We start from the raw sequence: 15,325 nt of genomic DNA, 5'->3' as shown, positions 1-15,325 counted from the left end.
GAAGCTCTTTCTTTACATAATCGAAGACGAGGACACCAAAGTGAAATTGCTCCAAAAAGAGGAACTATATGTACTGGATCGATTCCCACTGCTTTAATAAGAAGAGGAAGACACGGATAAGTGGAGGAGGACAAAAAGCTAATCAAAGCAGGTGAAAAGGATGGATGGATGGATCATCATGAGCAAATGATCATCATCATCATGAACCCATAGCTTTTATTTCCATTTTTGTAAAAGCCATGCGTGCATCGCACTCGCACTCACCTAATTAAGTAGGCCCTCGTCGATTAATCACCATCCATTATTCCATTTGTGAGAAAAAAATTCAGGGGAACATTTTTACCTAGAAAAGGAATAATTGAAACGGCCGGCCGTTGGCGGGCTAAGATTAGTGGATCCGTGGAATAGGAATTGAAACTCATTCCAACAACGCCATCCGTGTGGCTTTAAATCCTGATTAGTTTGTGAAATATGTCTATGTCTAATACGAAAGTAGCATCGATCAGTCACTCACACAGTCACACTGGCCATTGGAGTTTCCATGGCCAATGTATAAAGCCCAGGTGCCGTTTCTCTGTTGGCAGAAGCGTCAGCGTCAGCGTCAGCACTGGGCAGGGTTTACGTTCCTCTCGTGGCTCCATACGTCTGCGAGAAATCCTGCGAAACTTGTGGATCTCCTCCCTAGTCGTACCTGGCGGCGACTCTGTCCAGATGACGATGAATGAGGCTGCTAGCTGATGACAGTTACTGTGTAAGGCACACGCAAGGACAATCATGCGGGTCAAAAATTAGCACTCCGTCCGCACGCATCACTAAATCCTCAATTTAATTAATTAAATACGTGTGTTTTTTTAAAAAGAACATCATCAGAAACTTTCTAATGATGTCGTTCCGTGTGGATATAGACATAGGACTAGTTGTGAAGGGAGAAGGGGCGAGTGAGGCGATCCTTGTACGTTTCCAGGCCGGCCATTGGTCACACACACACACACACAGGCCGGCCGGTTTCCTTTCGCTGCACCGGCACACAAGCGTGCACGTACCTACGCAACGTCGCACAATTAATTTGCCCTTGTGTTGCTTGCTGAGTGCCGCCTAGCAGTACGTCACATTGATTGAAATCTCCATGTAACGGAACGGGATATACAGCGGCGGCACGCGTCCCAAAGACCAACCAACGGACCTACTGCAAGGGACCGTCTCCCGCTGCCGCTCTTGCCGTTGCCGTTGCCGTTGCCGTTGCTGTTGCTGTTGCGGCTTCAATTCCTCTTCTTCTTCTTCTTCTTTCTTTCTCCGCCTAGGCTACTCTCATTCCCATTTTCAGCCACACACATACGCCCATTGCTGCTACCTCTCTTCCTTCTCCGTCTCAATTAGCAACAACCTCTCCACATCCTGCGCTGTTCCGGACTGAAAGCCTCCATGGCCGAGCCTGCATCGTCGTCTCCGGCTCCGGCTCCGGAGCCGGCGGAGAAGAAGAAGGCGGCGTACCAGTACCACGAGGGGTGCCCAGGGTGCGCCATGGAGCGCAGGAAGGAGAACCGAAAGGGAGCGCCGTACAGGGAGCTCTTCTTCGTCGGGATCACCACCTTTGCCTCAGGTACTACTTAAAATACTCTGCTCACGTGCCCATCCTCTCTTGCTTGGTCTTATCTTATTATCGATCCCAAGCTGCCTTCTTTCTTTACAACCTTATAAAATTCGTCCTACACACATCATTCATTCATTCTCTTGTGCACTGTAATTAACAAAGAAACAGGGTACTCTTGCTCAGCTGATCTCCAATCTCAGTCTCCAGAATTGATCAACATGGTTAATTACCTGACCCTCTCCCTATCTCCGTCTTTTTGCAGCTTTGCCGATCACGTCCTTGTTCCCGTTCCTGTACTTCATGGTAACTACTCTACTCTTAAACAATCTGCCATCCCATCCCATGCATGTATGCCGCTGTTTTTCCTTCCACACTCCAGTGATTAATCCAGTTCGGTTGGTGCCTAATGTCTAATGATCAGGGGCGTATGAAACAGACTCTGTGACGTCATCCTTCCACTGACTAGACCAATTTAGTACTAGTACCAGGAAAGATGTTGTGTGTTACCTTTTTTCTTAGTAACTAGTACAGTACCAAACTAGTTACTACCCTTTTTGCCACTTTTTGGCCTCATGTACATTACACTGATTGAGAGACAAACTCGCATAACAAAAAGGCATATGCGTTCAAATTCCAGTGGTATATATAAGGAAATTATCGAGAGTGGAGTAGTAATCATCATTTTACTTTTCTTTTATAGTAAGCTGGCTGCAGGGCATCAACCTCTTCTATTTTTCTTGTGTTCACTTTCACCAGTAGTGATCTGCTCCAATTACGATTAAGGCATCTTGCAATCGATCCTGTGGTGTGCAATTTTTCAAAGATATATTTTCCAAAAGAAGCTAGCTAGCACTCAAATCTTTGCCTCTCTTTTTTTTTCCCTTAAACAGATACAAGATTTGCATGTTGCCCAGAGAGAAGAAGATATTGGATTCTATGCTGGATTTCTTGGTAAGATCGACTTGTGGCGCGTAGAGAATAATGATCAACGAGTAACAACAATGTTTCATGCACATTTATTTGTTTCATGCAAGTATACTAATATTCGGCATATATTAATTCCTGGTACACGGTTATCAAACGAGCGACAAAATTCTCCACACTATTTGTTCCACAAAAAATATTAATTTTCCAATACATACATGCTTGGTATATTTCTACTGTAGGTGCATCATATATGGTTGGTAGGGGATTCGCGTCAATCTTTTGGGGGATGGTGGCAGATCGCATTGGGCGAAAGCCTGTAATTATGATTTCAATTGTCTCGATGTAAGCACTCATGATATCTCTCCAATATAGATGAAATGTATCCATGATTTTTATGTCCTCCCCTTTTATGAGATATGAAAGCTAATTTCTGTATCTGCATTTCAGCATTATATTCAATACTTTATTTGGATTAAGTGTGAAATATTGGATGGCTATTGCTACAAGGTTTCTTCTTGGTGCTCTCAATGGATTTCTCGCACCAGTAAAGGTAGATTCAAATGTTTTTGTGTGTAAAACAAATACATGAATATTATATCACTATCAACATCTATTCTTATCAATCCTATCGAATGTCTATTTTAATAATATGATGGTTACTTGCGGATGCAGGCTTACTGCATTGAAGTTTGTCGAGATGATCAGCAGGCTTTGGGCATGTCAACCGTAAATCCTGATTCCACATACAACACTTAACTACAGACGTATATGCCATAATAAAACTCCTTTTACACATATTGAACTTAGTTTGAGTCATTGCATAAAACTTAGGTCAATACAGCATGGGGAATAGGCCTTATAATTGGCCCGGCAATTGGAGGCTACCTTGCACAGGTCAGAGCTATAAATGTTAATTGTATTCACTTAGATTTTTGCTCACCTTTTCTCTACTTATTACCAGCCAGCCAAACAATATCCACACATCTTCCATGAGAAGTCAACATTTGGGAGGTATTCTTTTCTCCTTAAACTGAACTGTTTGTACTAAATGAGATAACTATATACACTCACTAGTGTTTATGATCCCAATTATGCAGGTTCCCATTTCTTCTTCCATGTCTTTGCATATCAGTTTTCGCAACCTTTGCCCTCATAACCTGTATATGGCTTCCGGTATGTATTACCTGAACTATGCTTACCTTAGCTATTTCTGTAATACATTCATGTTATTAAGTTTTGTTTGATGTTTATGTATTCTCATTGATGAAACGAACAGGAAAGCCTACACAAGCACAACAAACTTCAAAAGGGAGTTGAAACAGCTCAAGCTTCTACATCTCCGGAAAGTGCAGACCCACCTAAGAAGAGCTTACTGAAGAATTGGCCTTTGATGTCATCGATTATCACATACTGTGTCTTCTCTCTTCATGACACTGCATATAGTGAGGTAATATACCGTATTGATTAAATCACTATAAAAAGTTTACCAAAAAGATATATGGATCTATTTGCATTACAAGTATAAAACATGATCTTTGCAATTTGTACATATTATCCAAGCAACCGTCACATTTGCTACTTGCAAGACAAATATTCCAATCATTAACTGTTACAATTCAACATCAGATATTTTCTCTGTGGACTGTAAGTGATAGGAAATATGGTGGACTTAGCTTTTCATCTAAGGATGTCGGCCAAGTTCTTACAGTGGCAGGTAAGTACAGTTTAATCAATTCCTTTCCAGATTTATTTTTTATGTCAACATGCAATTTTAACAATGTAGGTGCAAGTCTTCTTGTATATCAAATCTTTGCTTATCGTTGGCTCGACAAGATCTTCGGACCTATCAACTTAACCCGCACTGCGTCGGTGAGTTACTAATCCTGCCTGCTCTTTTTCTTTTGCAATTCCAGTTTACTCATTGATTTACTATTGCCTACTGTTGTCAACTGACCATTAGCATTGCAGGCACTGTCTATACCAATTATTGCTGCTTATCCCTTTATGACACACTTGTCAGGAATAAGGCTTGGTGTGCCTCTGTATATTGCAGCAATGTTTAAGAGCTGTCTTGCTGTAAGTAATTTATGAGGCTATAGTTCCAAAGCTCTTAAAACATATGATGGGTGTTTTAATCCATTTCTTTTTCAAATATTCATCTTTCATGAATGCTTATCGATGGCATGCCAATCAGATCACTAGAGTTAGTGGCACTTCTCTTCTACAAAACAACGCTGTGGTACGTAGCCAATTTAACTCAGTTCACTTGATTGTTGCCCGACGCCGAAAACAGAATTTTCCAATTAATTAATGTAGAGACATGTTTCCAAATTTGAATTGGGTCTTAATTTGACAGCCACAAGGGCAGAGGGGCGCTGCAAATGGAATAGCCACAACAATGATGTCCTTATTCAAGGCTTTTGCTCCTGCTGCGGCAGGTATTATGTAAGTACATTCTCGTTCCTTCTTAATCTCCTGTCTATTGGAAAGACAAAGAAGAAGAGCAAAGCTAGAAAAATAAGTCTTGTGGTTTCCATGATCCGAAAAGCTTCCCTGATTAACTAGTGCTTGTGGGCGAAAAATACTTTCATGCTAGTTCTGTTCTCAATTCCTAGTTTAGTGAATATCTAAAGAATAAAATCAGGAAGCAATTCTAATATAAGACCATAAATATATTTTGGAAAAACGAAGTAAACTTAATGTTGAATTCTTGTTGTGATTGAAGATTCTCGTGGGCACAAAAGCGCCAACGTGCAGCATTCTTTCCAGGTACACATGAAGTTCTGGGACATCGATTGTTTCTTTTTTTGCAGTATTACAGTAGTATCTTTAGTTTTCTGGGGAGAGCTAAACCGTTAATAACCCCCTGTAAAAAATACCAAGCAGTTACTATGAGCTTAAGATCAGAACGTATTAGTTTCGGTTTACTAACAGTTACATTGTTTTATCTGTGTGTTTTCAGGTGATCAGATGGTGTTCCTTCTGCTGAATTGTACAGAGGTCCTTGGGCTATTGCTGACATTCAAGCCTTTCCTGGCTGTTCCAGAACACTACAAATAGAGCATACATGTACGTCTGCACTAGGCATAATAGAGAGGAAGGCTGAAGCGCAGCCATTTTGCTGAACTTTGTAGCAGCAGTAGTTCTGCTGTCACCCCAGTGGAGAGTGAGCGACTGATGAGTGTAGTATGTAGGCCTAATAAGTAGGCACATAACACACTACCAACTGGGCAACCAATTGCATTCATGGAATGCGCTGCGTGTTATGTAATAATAAGCTTATAAAGCAAGCAAGCAGGAACACAAGGTTGATAGAACTCTGATAATACTCCCAACGTTCATGAATCCCATGCTTCCTAAAGCCACAGAAGTGACTGAAATTTCTTTAAATTTGGGGGTGTTACGTTCGGCAGGTATGTTTTGGTCAGCAAAACCTGCTAGGCCTAGTTCCGAGCTGAGATTGAAGGCAATAGACCAGCTTACCAGATAACAGATGAGTTGATTTAGCTTCGTACGTAATTACGATTTACGAGGACTTCGACATTGTTCTGTGTGCTTTTTGAGCCCTTGGTTGATCTGGTCAAAGTGGATGACCAACTTACCAGATGAGGCGGTTTAACTTAGATATGTTAGTAATATTATGAAGACCTGCGATGACTTCATTTTTGAACTGGAAACACAAAGTTCCATTACATCAACGATGTGGCATATCACCTCCAACCTTGATAGTTACAAAGTCTGGAAAATCATGCAGCCAGTGAATCGGCTACTCGACTCTAGACCAGCGCCAAAAAAACGCTAATAAATAGGGCATTTATTTTACTTTATTGCGATTAAATGGCCTCCATTAAACCTTCCTTCCGTAGCCCCCTTATAAATAGGCTCGGTGATCATATCTTATAGATTTGTATATGCATTTAATTATTTTATTGGGATTAAAGGGCCTCATTAAACCTTCCTTCCTAGCCTCATTATAAATAGGGTCGGTGGATAAAGTACTTGTAGTACACAGAACAGTAGCTTGAACCTTCTCATTTTTCTACAATGTTGCAACACTTAGCGATCACAATGATTATTTTCCTATCATATGTTGCTTTTGCTTTCGGAGATGGACAAGCCAGGATGCAATCAAGACCATTCTTGTTCGCATCAGGAACATAATTTTTCTTTACTCTATTCTACATAACGTTGTTCTAGATTGCTAACAAGTAACTGATTCTTTCATGCAGACTGAAGATGGTGATCTCTTCAATTGTATCGGTATAAACCAACAATAACCAACTCTCGGTCACCCATTGCTAGAGAATCACAAAATACAGGTTAATTCTTTTTCGGCAATCTGTCGATGAAGTTTTATGTATGGAGTACATCATTGTCCTCGAATTGTTCTAGGGCTTTCATGGACCATAGACTCATCTAGACTATAGAATCTGGATCAAGTCTTTGCAAAATTGGAATAAATGTTGGAAACATATATAACATGTGGCACGAAGGAGTGAGGTTAACATATTTCAACATGCAAATGTCAATAACATGATAAAAGTCAAGTAGTAAGGCCATGTTAAAAAGAAACTATATATATGTGCTTTTGGCATTGGCTTTTGACTTAGTATTGTTAGACGAGGTATTAGCAAAAAACCGAAGTCAAAAGTCACACGTTAAGCCTAACCAAACAAGGCCTAAGTTAGAGCGTTGCTGCTAATGAATCACGCATCCTAGGCATATGAATACCCCACCGCTGACGGTTTTCAAACTTGTTAAGAGTGTCCCTATCAGCGATGATTGGAGCCAACACTAATACATAGGAACCTGTCAACGGTGTGCATGATGGCTATGGACAATTATAATGAAAATGATAAAGAAACTATGCAAAATAAAAGTACACTATGCACAATTTTTATGTATCAACGAGATTAATATATAAGGGTATATCACCACAGTTCACATATGCATATGTAAAGATATATGAAAGCACGACTAATTGTATTTTAGACAATAACTTTCCTCTACTTGTGAGCTGCACTCGACGGAAATGAACATGGTTACGTCCAAAAAAAAGTTCTAGCTTTATTCATCTTTGACCTTTGGTGTGTGCGTGTGTAATTATTTGTTTGTGGGATTGACGTAATATCTGCATATGTGCAACGATGGTGTACTTTTAAAATTTGGGTGGTTTAGAGAAAATAATAAATGGCATGCCAAATGTATGCAATCTCACAGAAATATAGTAGACCAACCGTACCTCTTACGATCACCTCGATGTATGTAATGTTTTGATCCTCAAGGATATATTGTACATGATATTAATCTAGTCTGCTTGAACAGATGAGTCCCTGCTCCTATCCTTTCGAGCTTCACAACATATCTTCTTCTGGTGCTGCCAAATTATTGGCACAATTACCTACCATTTCATGCCCAAGAGGAACAATCCCAATATTGCAAAATAGTAAAAGTGATATCATAAATTTTCAAAGTTTTCGCACAATGGATGGTGAAAGTAAAGGAGAGGTATGTGTACTATTGCTTTCTTTTACTTGCAGGATTTATAGAAATCTAGTATGATAGTGATGCTCGAGCATGAAATCCGTTATAGACCTTGTGAAGTGACATGTTTTTTTATGTTAAATTATGTGGGGAAGTGCTAATAAGCAGTATTCAATGGGCTATTCATCTAAAAATATTTATATCACAAAATTATTTGGTTAAAATCAATTTCTCAAAATAATAGGGTAAACTTACTCCATGTATGCACATAATAAAATTTTGCTTACAAAGCGACTAACTTGATATCCATGTATGCACAATATATAGAGATTTGCATCCTTGGGCACATTTTAATCTAAAATATAAAAAAGAAGTCATTAGATACAATAACTTCATATCTGCCATATTCTCATAAAAAATATAATTGAATGTTATTATAGTAATTAAATATTACACATGATTCTCCTTTACCGCATTAAAATAATGTTACACTTATTAATAAATATACGCCAAAAAAATATGGAGTTTGGCGAGTGGATGTACAATTCCAACAATTGGGTTAATTCGTTAAAGTCCTCATAGACTCGAATTTGGTTTTCTATTACCTATATTGTCATAATTCCCCATAGTTTCCATAAACATTCAAGTAACAATGTAATGTTGGTATTTGAATACATTAAATTTGTGTCCCATTGTTATGATATTTGTTTACTTACTCTCGTTTTCATATTAAACAATTATTTTTATTTTGTAGATGGCGATCGCCAAATCAGTTGATAATATCTATGGATCTCGTGTTTCCATAAACGTGTATGAGCCCAAAGTGAAAGAAAAAACTGAAGATTTTAGTGCGACATTGTTGGTGTTGTTAAATAACGGCAATATGCTTGGCGCTGGTTCTATGGTAAGTGCATTCAACTTTTGTTACAGCAGTTAGGAAATAGAGCTCATTGGTTGCATGCATTATAATTTGTTATATACACCAAAATAATGGTTCAATAAAAACACTCACGTCAGACACCTCAAAGCACTCGTTCATATGACTTTGGATTGGCATATAAACATTTTTTTTTGTTATTTTGGATGTCGATAGCTCTAAACCAAACTTTTGTAGGTGTGGCCAAGCTTCAGCGGCGATAATTTTGCTAGGTTCCACATTCTTTGGGTAACAACCATCTCGTGTTTGAATTTTAAAAAAAATATCAATTCGATAGAAAGTTACCTCATCAACTCTAGCATATTTTCTTGTCGCAGGATAACCATACCAAAGAATGGTGCTTTGATCACCGTTGTCCTGGTTTTGTGCATTGGTCTTGGGTCAAGAATACAACCCGTTTCTGTCTATAATGGGCCCCAACATCAAATAGATGTTCTTGTGTTTAAGGTATTGTTCCCAGTCTTACAACATGTACGCCAAATCATTAGATATATAGTTATGCGAAGTTTATTGCATTTGACATGTCAAACCAAGTGCCTAGATTAGTAATGCGAAGTTTTGCCAACCAGTAGCTCGGATGGATGGAAAGTGAAATAAGAACAAGAATTACGATTAAATCATGATGTCGTGATATTAAATGTCAAAATTATTTCAAAGCTGATGATATACTTTTGTTAGAATTATCCACTGCAATATATTATAAACAACAATTATATATAGATGTAACTAATATGCTTGTGTGTAATGGTTGCTTGTCCTTGTTTTGCACTCAGTAGTACCTTCAATATAGTTCATGATTGTTGCACGACATGTTGTAGGACCCAAAGACCAAAGATTGGTGATTAACGTTTGGTGGAAAACTGGTTGGATACTGGCCAAGTTCAATTTTTTTTGGGTATAATGGATAAAGTTGGCAAAGCAGCTTGGGGTGGATTTGTCTAGGGCCTGACGGCTCAATTAAACTTTCCTGAAATGGGCAGTGGGCATTTTGCGAAGGAAGGGTTCGGAAAAGCAGCTTTTATGAAGGATATTAAAATTGTAGATGAGAATAATAAGTATGTCACACCAAATATGGACAAAACAATTGTTGGTAGTACACAAGGTTGTTACTCGGTTGACAATTTGGGTCACGATTATGGTGGCATGCATGTATTTTACGGTGGACCAGGAGGATGTAAAACTTAGCTAGTTAGCAGTTCTAGCGACCTAATGTCAGGTTTAATAAATAATGATGTGATTATATGGAGTTTCACTTCAACATAAGCTGTTGGTTTTGATATCTAGCATGCCCCAACTTGCTTGGGACAAAAGGCTTAGTTGTTGTTGTATATGGCGTTCGTTTTGAACCAATTTGTGTGTGGAGTCTAATGCTATGGAGTTTCACTTCAACATAAGGTGTTGGTTTTGAGCCAATACAATTTGGTACAACGAAGTCAATGTTTGCATGAAAAAAATTTGAAAGTTGTTGCCTAACAGTGAAGTTGGCAAGCAATTGCTATGAACTCCATGAATACCCTTTAGTTTGAACCTTATAACCATAGAGATGACTGATCCACATTTAGCGATCCGGCAAACACCAGCGCTCGAACCCGAACCCTGCAGCGGAGACGCTGTTGACCGCGTCGGCGGCGGAGCAGTGGGTTGCTGCTACTGCCGAGGTCCACCGCGACGACGCTGCTCCCAGAGTCCACCGAGCCCTTCGATCCAGAGGCGGTTTTGCGCGCGGCTGCGCTTGTGCTTCGTTGGGGAGAATAGGTCGATGACGGCGGACGGGGTGGCGGGGTGGTGAGGGCCGGCGGGAAGAGAAAAGGATTGGGCTAGGGCGGTGGGGAGAGAAATTGACGAGAGCAGCGGCCAAGCCCGAGGAGAGAGGGCGGATCGGGGCGGCGCCGATGGGGGAGCTCAGGGGGCGGCGGGAGATCTCGGGAGCCGACGACAGGAGATCTCGGTGGGCTGCTGCTGCTGCTGCGGAGGTCCGGATGGGCGCGGCGGGATGAGGCGCACGAGGAGGAGGCCGTGGTGGGAGGCGGTGGGCTGCTGGTCTGCTGCGGAGGAGGAGGACCGCGACGTGTGCGGCGGGAGGAGGCGAGCGGCCGGCTCTGACGTCGAATTACATTTCCATCAGGTCAGGTGGCCTCTCTTCGTTCGTCTGGTCGTCCTTGGCTTGCCCGGCGGCTGGCCCCCGTCCTCTTCCTCCTCGACGACAACCCTGCCTCGCCGTCCACTGCGCTGGCATCGATCCGTCTCGTCGTCCATTCCGGCCCTGTCTCTCTTCTCTCCATGCATTCCACCGGGTTGGGGAGCTTTGCCCCCTCTCCCCAAACCCACCACCACACAGCAATAATATATAAATCCGTCGACGGCAAGCAAGCGCAGGTAGGATGCTTAATTCCTACCTGGAAGCCGCCTGCCTCTCTCGTCTCTCCGCCTTTCTCTGTTTTTATAAAACCAATCTTTGTCATTTCTTTCTCTTGCAGATCCATTACAAGAGAGCGCGATGTCGTCCATGAGGTCTACTGGGGGTATCCCAGATAGCAGCTAGGCCGTCTGAAGGGCGACAGGCCTGTCGGCAGGAGCCCCCATCACGATCGTCGTGTGCGGTTTGTGGTTGCAGCGGTCACGCTCGGAGTTTGCGTATATTTCACGGTGAAATTCGTCCGGCGTATAAAGACACGCGGTGAACCCGCCGTTGAAATGGTTGACGAATATTGCTTGCCGCGGATGAAGACACGGTCGCGCTCGCGGCGGTCTTCTGAACACATGTTTCTCAAGCAGTCGTCTTCAATGCAATGTATGATATACTAATTTATAAATCATGTAAATACCATTTTACATTACATATCAATAAATTGTGTAAATACCGTTTTTACGGCCATGTATGACCTTTATATATAATAATTTGCGAAATTACCATGAATGCCACCGTTCACGATCTCATCCCTCGCCGCGCATCTCTCTCACAGCTGACCTTTCGAACCTTGGAATTCATTCATAGCACGATTTCTCCCCACAGCTCCGCTGAACGCCACGATGGCAACATCAATCCATATTTTGGTGCTAAGGGGGCACCGCTTCCCCCCCACCCCCCACCCCCCACCCCCCACCTGATAGTTCTTTTGTGATAGATTGTATTTACTAGTTATAAAAGGTTTATAGTGTGTGTCTCTTTCCCAATTAACTATGTGTCGTCCGATAGCTCCTTATTAACTTAATTAAATTCTTCCAAACAAGTTATCAAAGGAATTTGAAAGTATATAGCAAAGATTTTCAAAGGCTATCAAAATTTGGCCCTTTAACTGCGAGGGCTGCGTGTTGGACAGCTTCGGCATTGATCTTTACAACCATTGGCTACAAATTTATTTTCAAGTGCCCCCCAAGTTTTGCATGTACATTACTGTAGCATACACCATAGCTAGCAAAGATTTTCAGTCTTTGCATTGCTATATGTCCAATTAATTTATTTTGAAAGCCTTCCAAATCACCAACGCAGCCTGCACCTGGACCGGTTAACCCATCTCCACATGTGTTGCTCCGCCGGACATCCTCTTCCTCTTCCTGATAATCTTGGCCACCAAGTACACACGTATCCAACGCAAACTGCGCCAACGAGAAAAACACCCAAAAAAATCGCCGTGGCCGCTCCACTCGAGACGCCTGTCAGCCTGCCAAAATCTCTTGCGTTCTTGGTGGCATCCCCGTCTGAGCCCATCGAAGTCGACATCTTCATGTGCATGCCAACAAGATTGAAAATGCTCACGGCAATTAAATTAAAAATTGGCGCCAACTTTACAACAGAGCGTAGAAATGCCTTAATCATCATTGGAGCAAACTATTTTGTGATAAAAACACAACTGCAAAGATGGCTTAAGGTAGGGGGGGGGGGGGGCCTTGAGTCACCCACCCCTTCAACCCCCGCTATACGTAAATGGTCGCCGCTCCACTCGACACGCCTGTTAACATGCGCAAATCTTTGATGCTCTTGGTGGCATCTCCTTCCGAGCCCATGGAAGTCAACATCTGCGTGCCATAGCTCTACTTTTTAGGCTAGACTTACTAGGAACTGGAAGGAAATTGAGATTGATGACACTTACCTCCTTGAGCGGTGAGCGCAGTGGTCTCGGGTCCAACATTCCTTGAGCTTGAGCGATCCAACGAACAAAAACTAACCGGAGAGAGTTGTCGGCCTGGGTCAATTACCTTGAACTTGAGCGATCGTACTGTCGGAGCCCGAAACTCAGTCACCGGGGATGCCGAGCACCCCCTTTTTGGTTCAGTGGTGAGCTGCGGGGATTGCTCCGACGAATGCCGGCGTGGCCGAAGATACTCAGGTTCGGGCCACCCGGAGGTGTAAAAACCTACGTCCTGCTTCTGAGTTGTATTAGCTTAGTGTATTGTTGGATTACAGGTTGCCGGGTATGCTTCTCGGATACTCTATTTGTATGGCTAGTGATTCTGAATCCTCCTACCAACGAAATTGATCCTCTTTTTATAGTCAAAAGGATACCACAGGTGTCATAATTTACAGTTTGACACGTCAGTTATTTGCATGTCGAGACAACAGGAAAAGTGACTCAGACCAAGCCACGCTGTGCTTCATGCAAGTATTTCACCTATGAAACGTGCACTAGGTTCACTGTCATAGGCCTTGCTAAGAAAGACTAGACGTGCCGCTCTAGTCTTTATCTGGGCATTCAATGCTCTGTCTTCAATGCAGCTTTCTTCTTGCACCGGTCGGATGCGACACGTACTCTTATATATACTCGGTGCCACGGTCTACCTAGCTACCAAGCCGGTCAACAAGTAGCTTAATTAATTGGCGGAGAGGAAACTACTAGCTGGAGTCTAGCTATGTACAGTATGAAGGAGATAGCATGTGGATCAACTTAGGTAGGTGAGCATATCCCAGTGAACTGATTGCATGATGTGACAAGGAGGTGATGTTGCTTCCCGTTTGTTGTCGGGCGGGTTTTGCGTTTTCTTTTGGTTCTGAGCCCGGGTTTTGCGATTTAATGGTTGCGTTGCACACTCCACAGCAATCCGCACGCCGCCTCACCCTCGCCGGAAGGCCTCCTCGGCTGCTTCCTGAAGGCTCCGTCGAGAAACTTCTCAGTTTCTTATGGCGTGTTCGGTTGTCCCTTTTATCAAGAAGACCTCCCGGCCGTGAAGCTTATCCGGGATGTTTTTTATTTGCATTCACGCCTTTTAGAAAGAGCTGCTAAATTAAATTCTTTTTTAGACGAAGGTAGTATGACCGCTTTATCAATAATTGAGACTCAGTCTGGAGACGTTTCTGCGTATATTCTTACTAATGTAATTTCCATTACAGATGGATAAATATTCTTATCCGCAGATCTATTCAATGCTGGAATTCGACCTGCTATTAATGTGGGTATTTCTGTTTCCAGAGTAGGATCCGCGGCTCAAATTAAAGACATGAAACAAGTAGCTGGCAAATCAAAACTGGAGCTAGCTCAATTCGCAAAGTGACAAGCCTTTGCACAATTCGCCTCTGTCGATAAAACAAGTCAGAATCAATCTGCAATCCTTGCGATTGCGAAGGAGAATGCGAGATCGATCGTTTGCTCGGTTGACCCGTGCAGCGCCGAGATTCGCAAAACCAGAGAGGTAGTTTCAGTTGTTTACACGAGTTAAGGAGAGATTCCCTGGCTTCCAGCTTCCCCAAACTCCATGGTGGAGCAGTGGCGAACGCTCCAACTTCAAGAAGCCAGATTCGGAAAGCTAACCCAATTTGATGTACAAAATTTGGAGCACCACTTTTGAAGATTCTGGAGTTGCAAAACGCGGAGCCGCGAGAAATTACGGCATCTTGCCACCGCTTAAGTGAAAAAAACGGTTCGATTATATTTCTCCTCTCAATCTTATGTTGACTGATATTTCCTGATCCAAATTCCGACTAGCTGCTCGCAGGCCCTTCCCCGCCGTCCCTCCTCCCCCTCCTCCTCCTCTTCCGGCGGCCTCCTCCTCGCCCCATCCTCTCCGGCGGTCTCGGCCTCATCCGTCCCCTGCCAAAGCTGTGGCGAAGCAGCTGCTAGGAGAACAAATCCATGCGCGCTCGTCGATTTCCCGTCTCGGCCAGATCGACACGCGAGCCGGTGGCCTCCTCCTCGCTCGACCTTCTCCGGCGGCCTCCTTCTCACTCGACCCTCTCCGGCGGACTCTTCGTATGTCCCCCGCTGAAGCCCGAAGCAGCTATCGGGAGAAACAGATCCACGCGTACCCGTCAATTTCCCCGCTCAGCCAGATCAACGCGCGAGCCGGCATCCCGGCGTCCCCCTCCTTCTCCATCCCGTGCTTCCACCGCCTCCTCCTCCCCAGTTCCGGGCACAGGCGGAAGCTCCAACCTGATCTCCGTCCCTCTGCATCGA

At 42.9% G+C, this 15,325-nt stretch overlaps 1 protein-coding gene and 1 long non-coding RNA gene across 2 annotated transcripts; both read left to right on the top strand.

Moving 5' to 3' along the window:
- Nucleotides 1-1,067: 1,067 nt before the first annotated feature.
- LOC100839651 (protein ZINC INDUCED FACILITATOR-LIKE 1) lies at nucleotides 1,068-5,908 on the top strand. Its single transcript, XM_003578924.4, has 17 exons — nucleotides 1,068-1,600; nucleotides 1,854-1,894; nucleotides 2,482-2,542; nucleotides 2,758-2,860; nucleotides 2,966-3,068; nucleotides 3,191-3,244; nucleotides 3,350-3,412; nucleotides 3,480-3,529; nucleotides 3,616-3,691; nucleotides 3,795-3,965; nucleotides 4,145-4,232; nucleotides 4,302-4,387; nucleotides 4,487-4,594; nucleotides 4,713-4,757; nucleotides 4,875-4,963; nucleotides 5,244-5,287; nucleotides 5,481-5,908. The coding sequence occupies exons 1-17, from the start codon at nucleotides 1,423-1,425 to the stop codon at nucleotides 5,576-5,578; spliced, it is 1,458 nt and encodes a 485-aa protein (XP_003578972.1). The 5' UTR covers nucleotides 1,068-1,422; the 3' UTR covers nucleotides 5,579-5,908.
- A 3,485-nt stretch (nucleotides 5,909-9,393) lies between these two features.
- On the top strand, nucleotides 9,394-11,856 carry LOC112272543. Its single transcript, XR_002966589.1, has 2 exons — nucleotides 9,394-11,315; nucleotides 11,417-11,856. It is a non-coding gene; the product is annotated as an uncharacterized LOC112272543 (long non-coding RNA).
- Nucleotides 11,857-15,325: the final 3,469 nt, after the last annotated feature.

This window comes from Brachypodium distachyon, chromosome 4, assembly GCF_000005505.3.
Source record: "Brachypodium distachyon strain Bd21 chromosome 4, Brachypodium_distachyon_v3.0, whole genome shotgun sequence".
Taxonomy (NCBI): Eukaryota; Viridiplantae; Streptophyta; class Magnoliopsida; order Poales; family Poaceae; genus Brachypodium; species Brachypodium distachyon.
The sequence above is the reverse complement of the archived record's forward strand: the minus strand, read 5'-3'. Positions and strand labels throughout refer to the sequence as shown.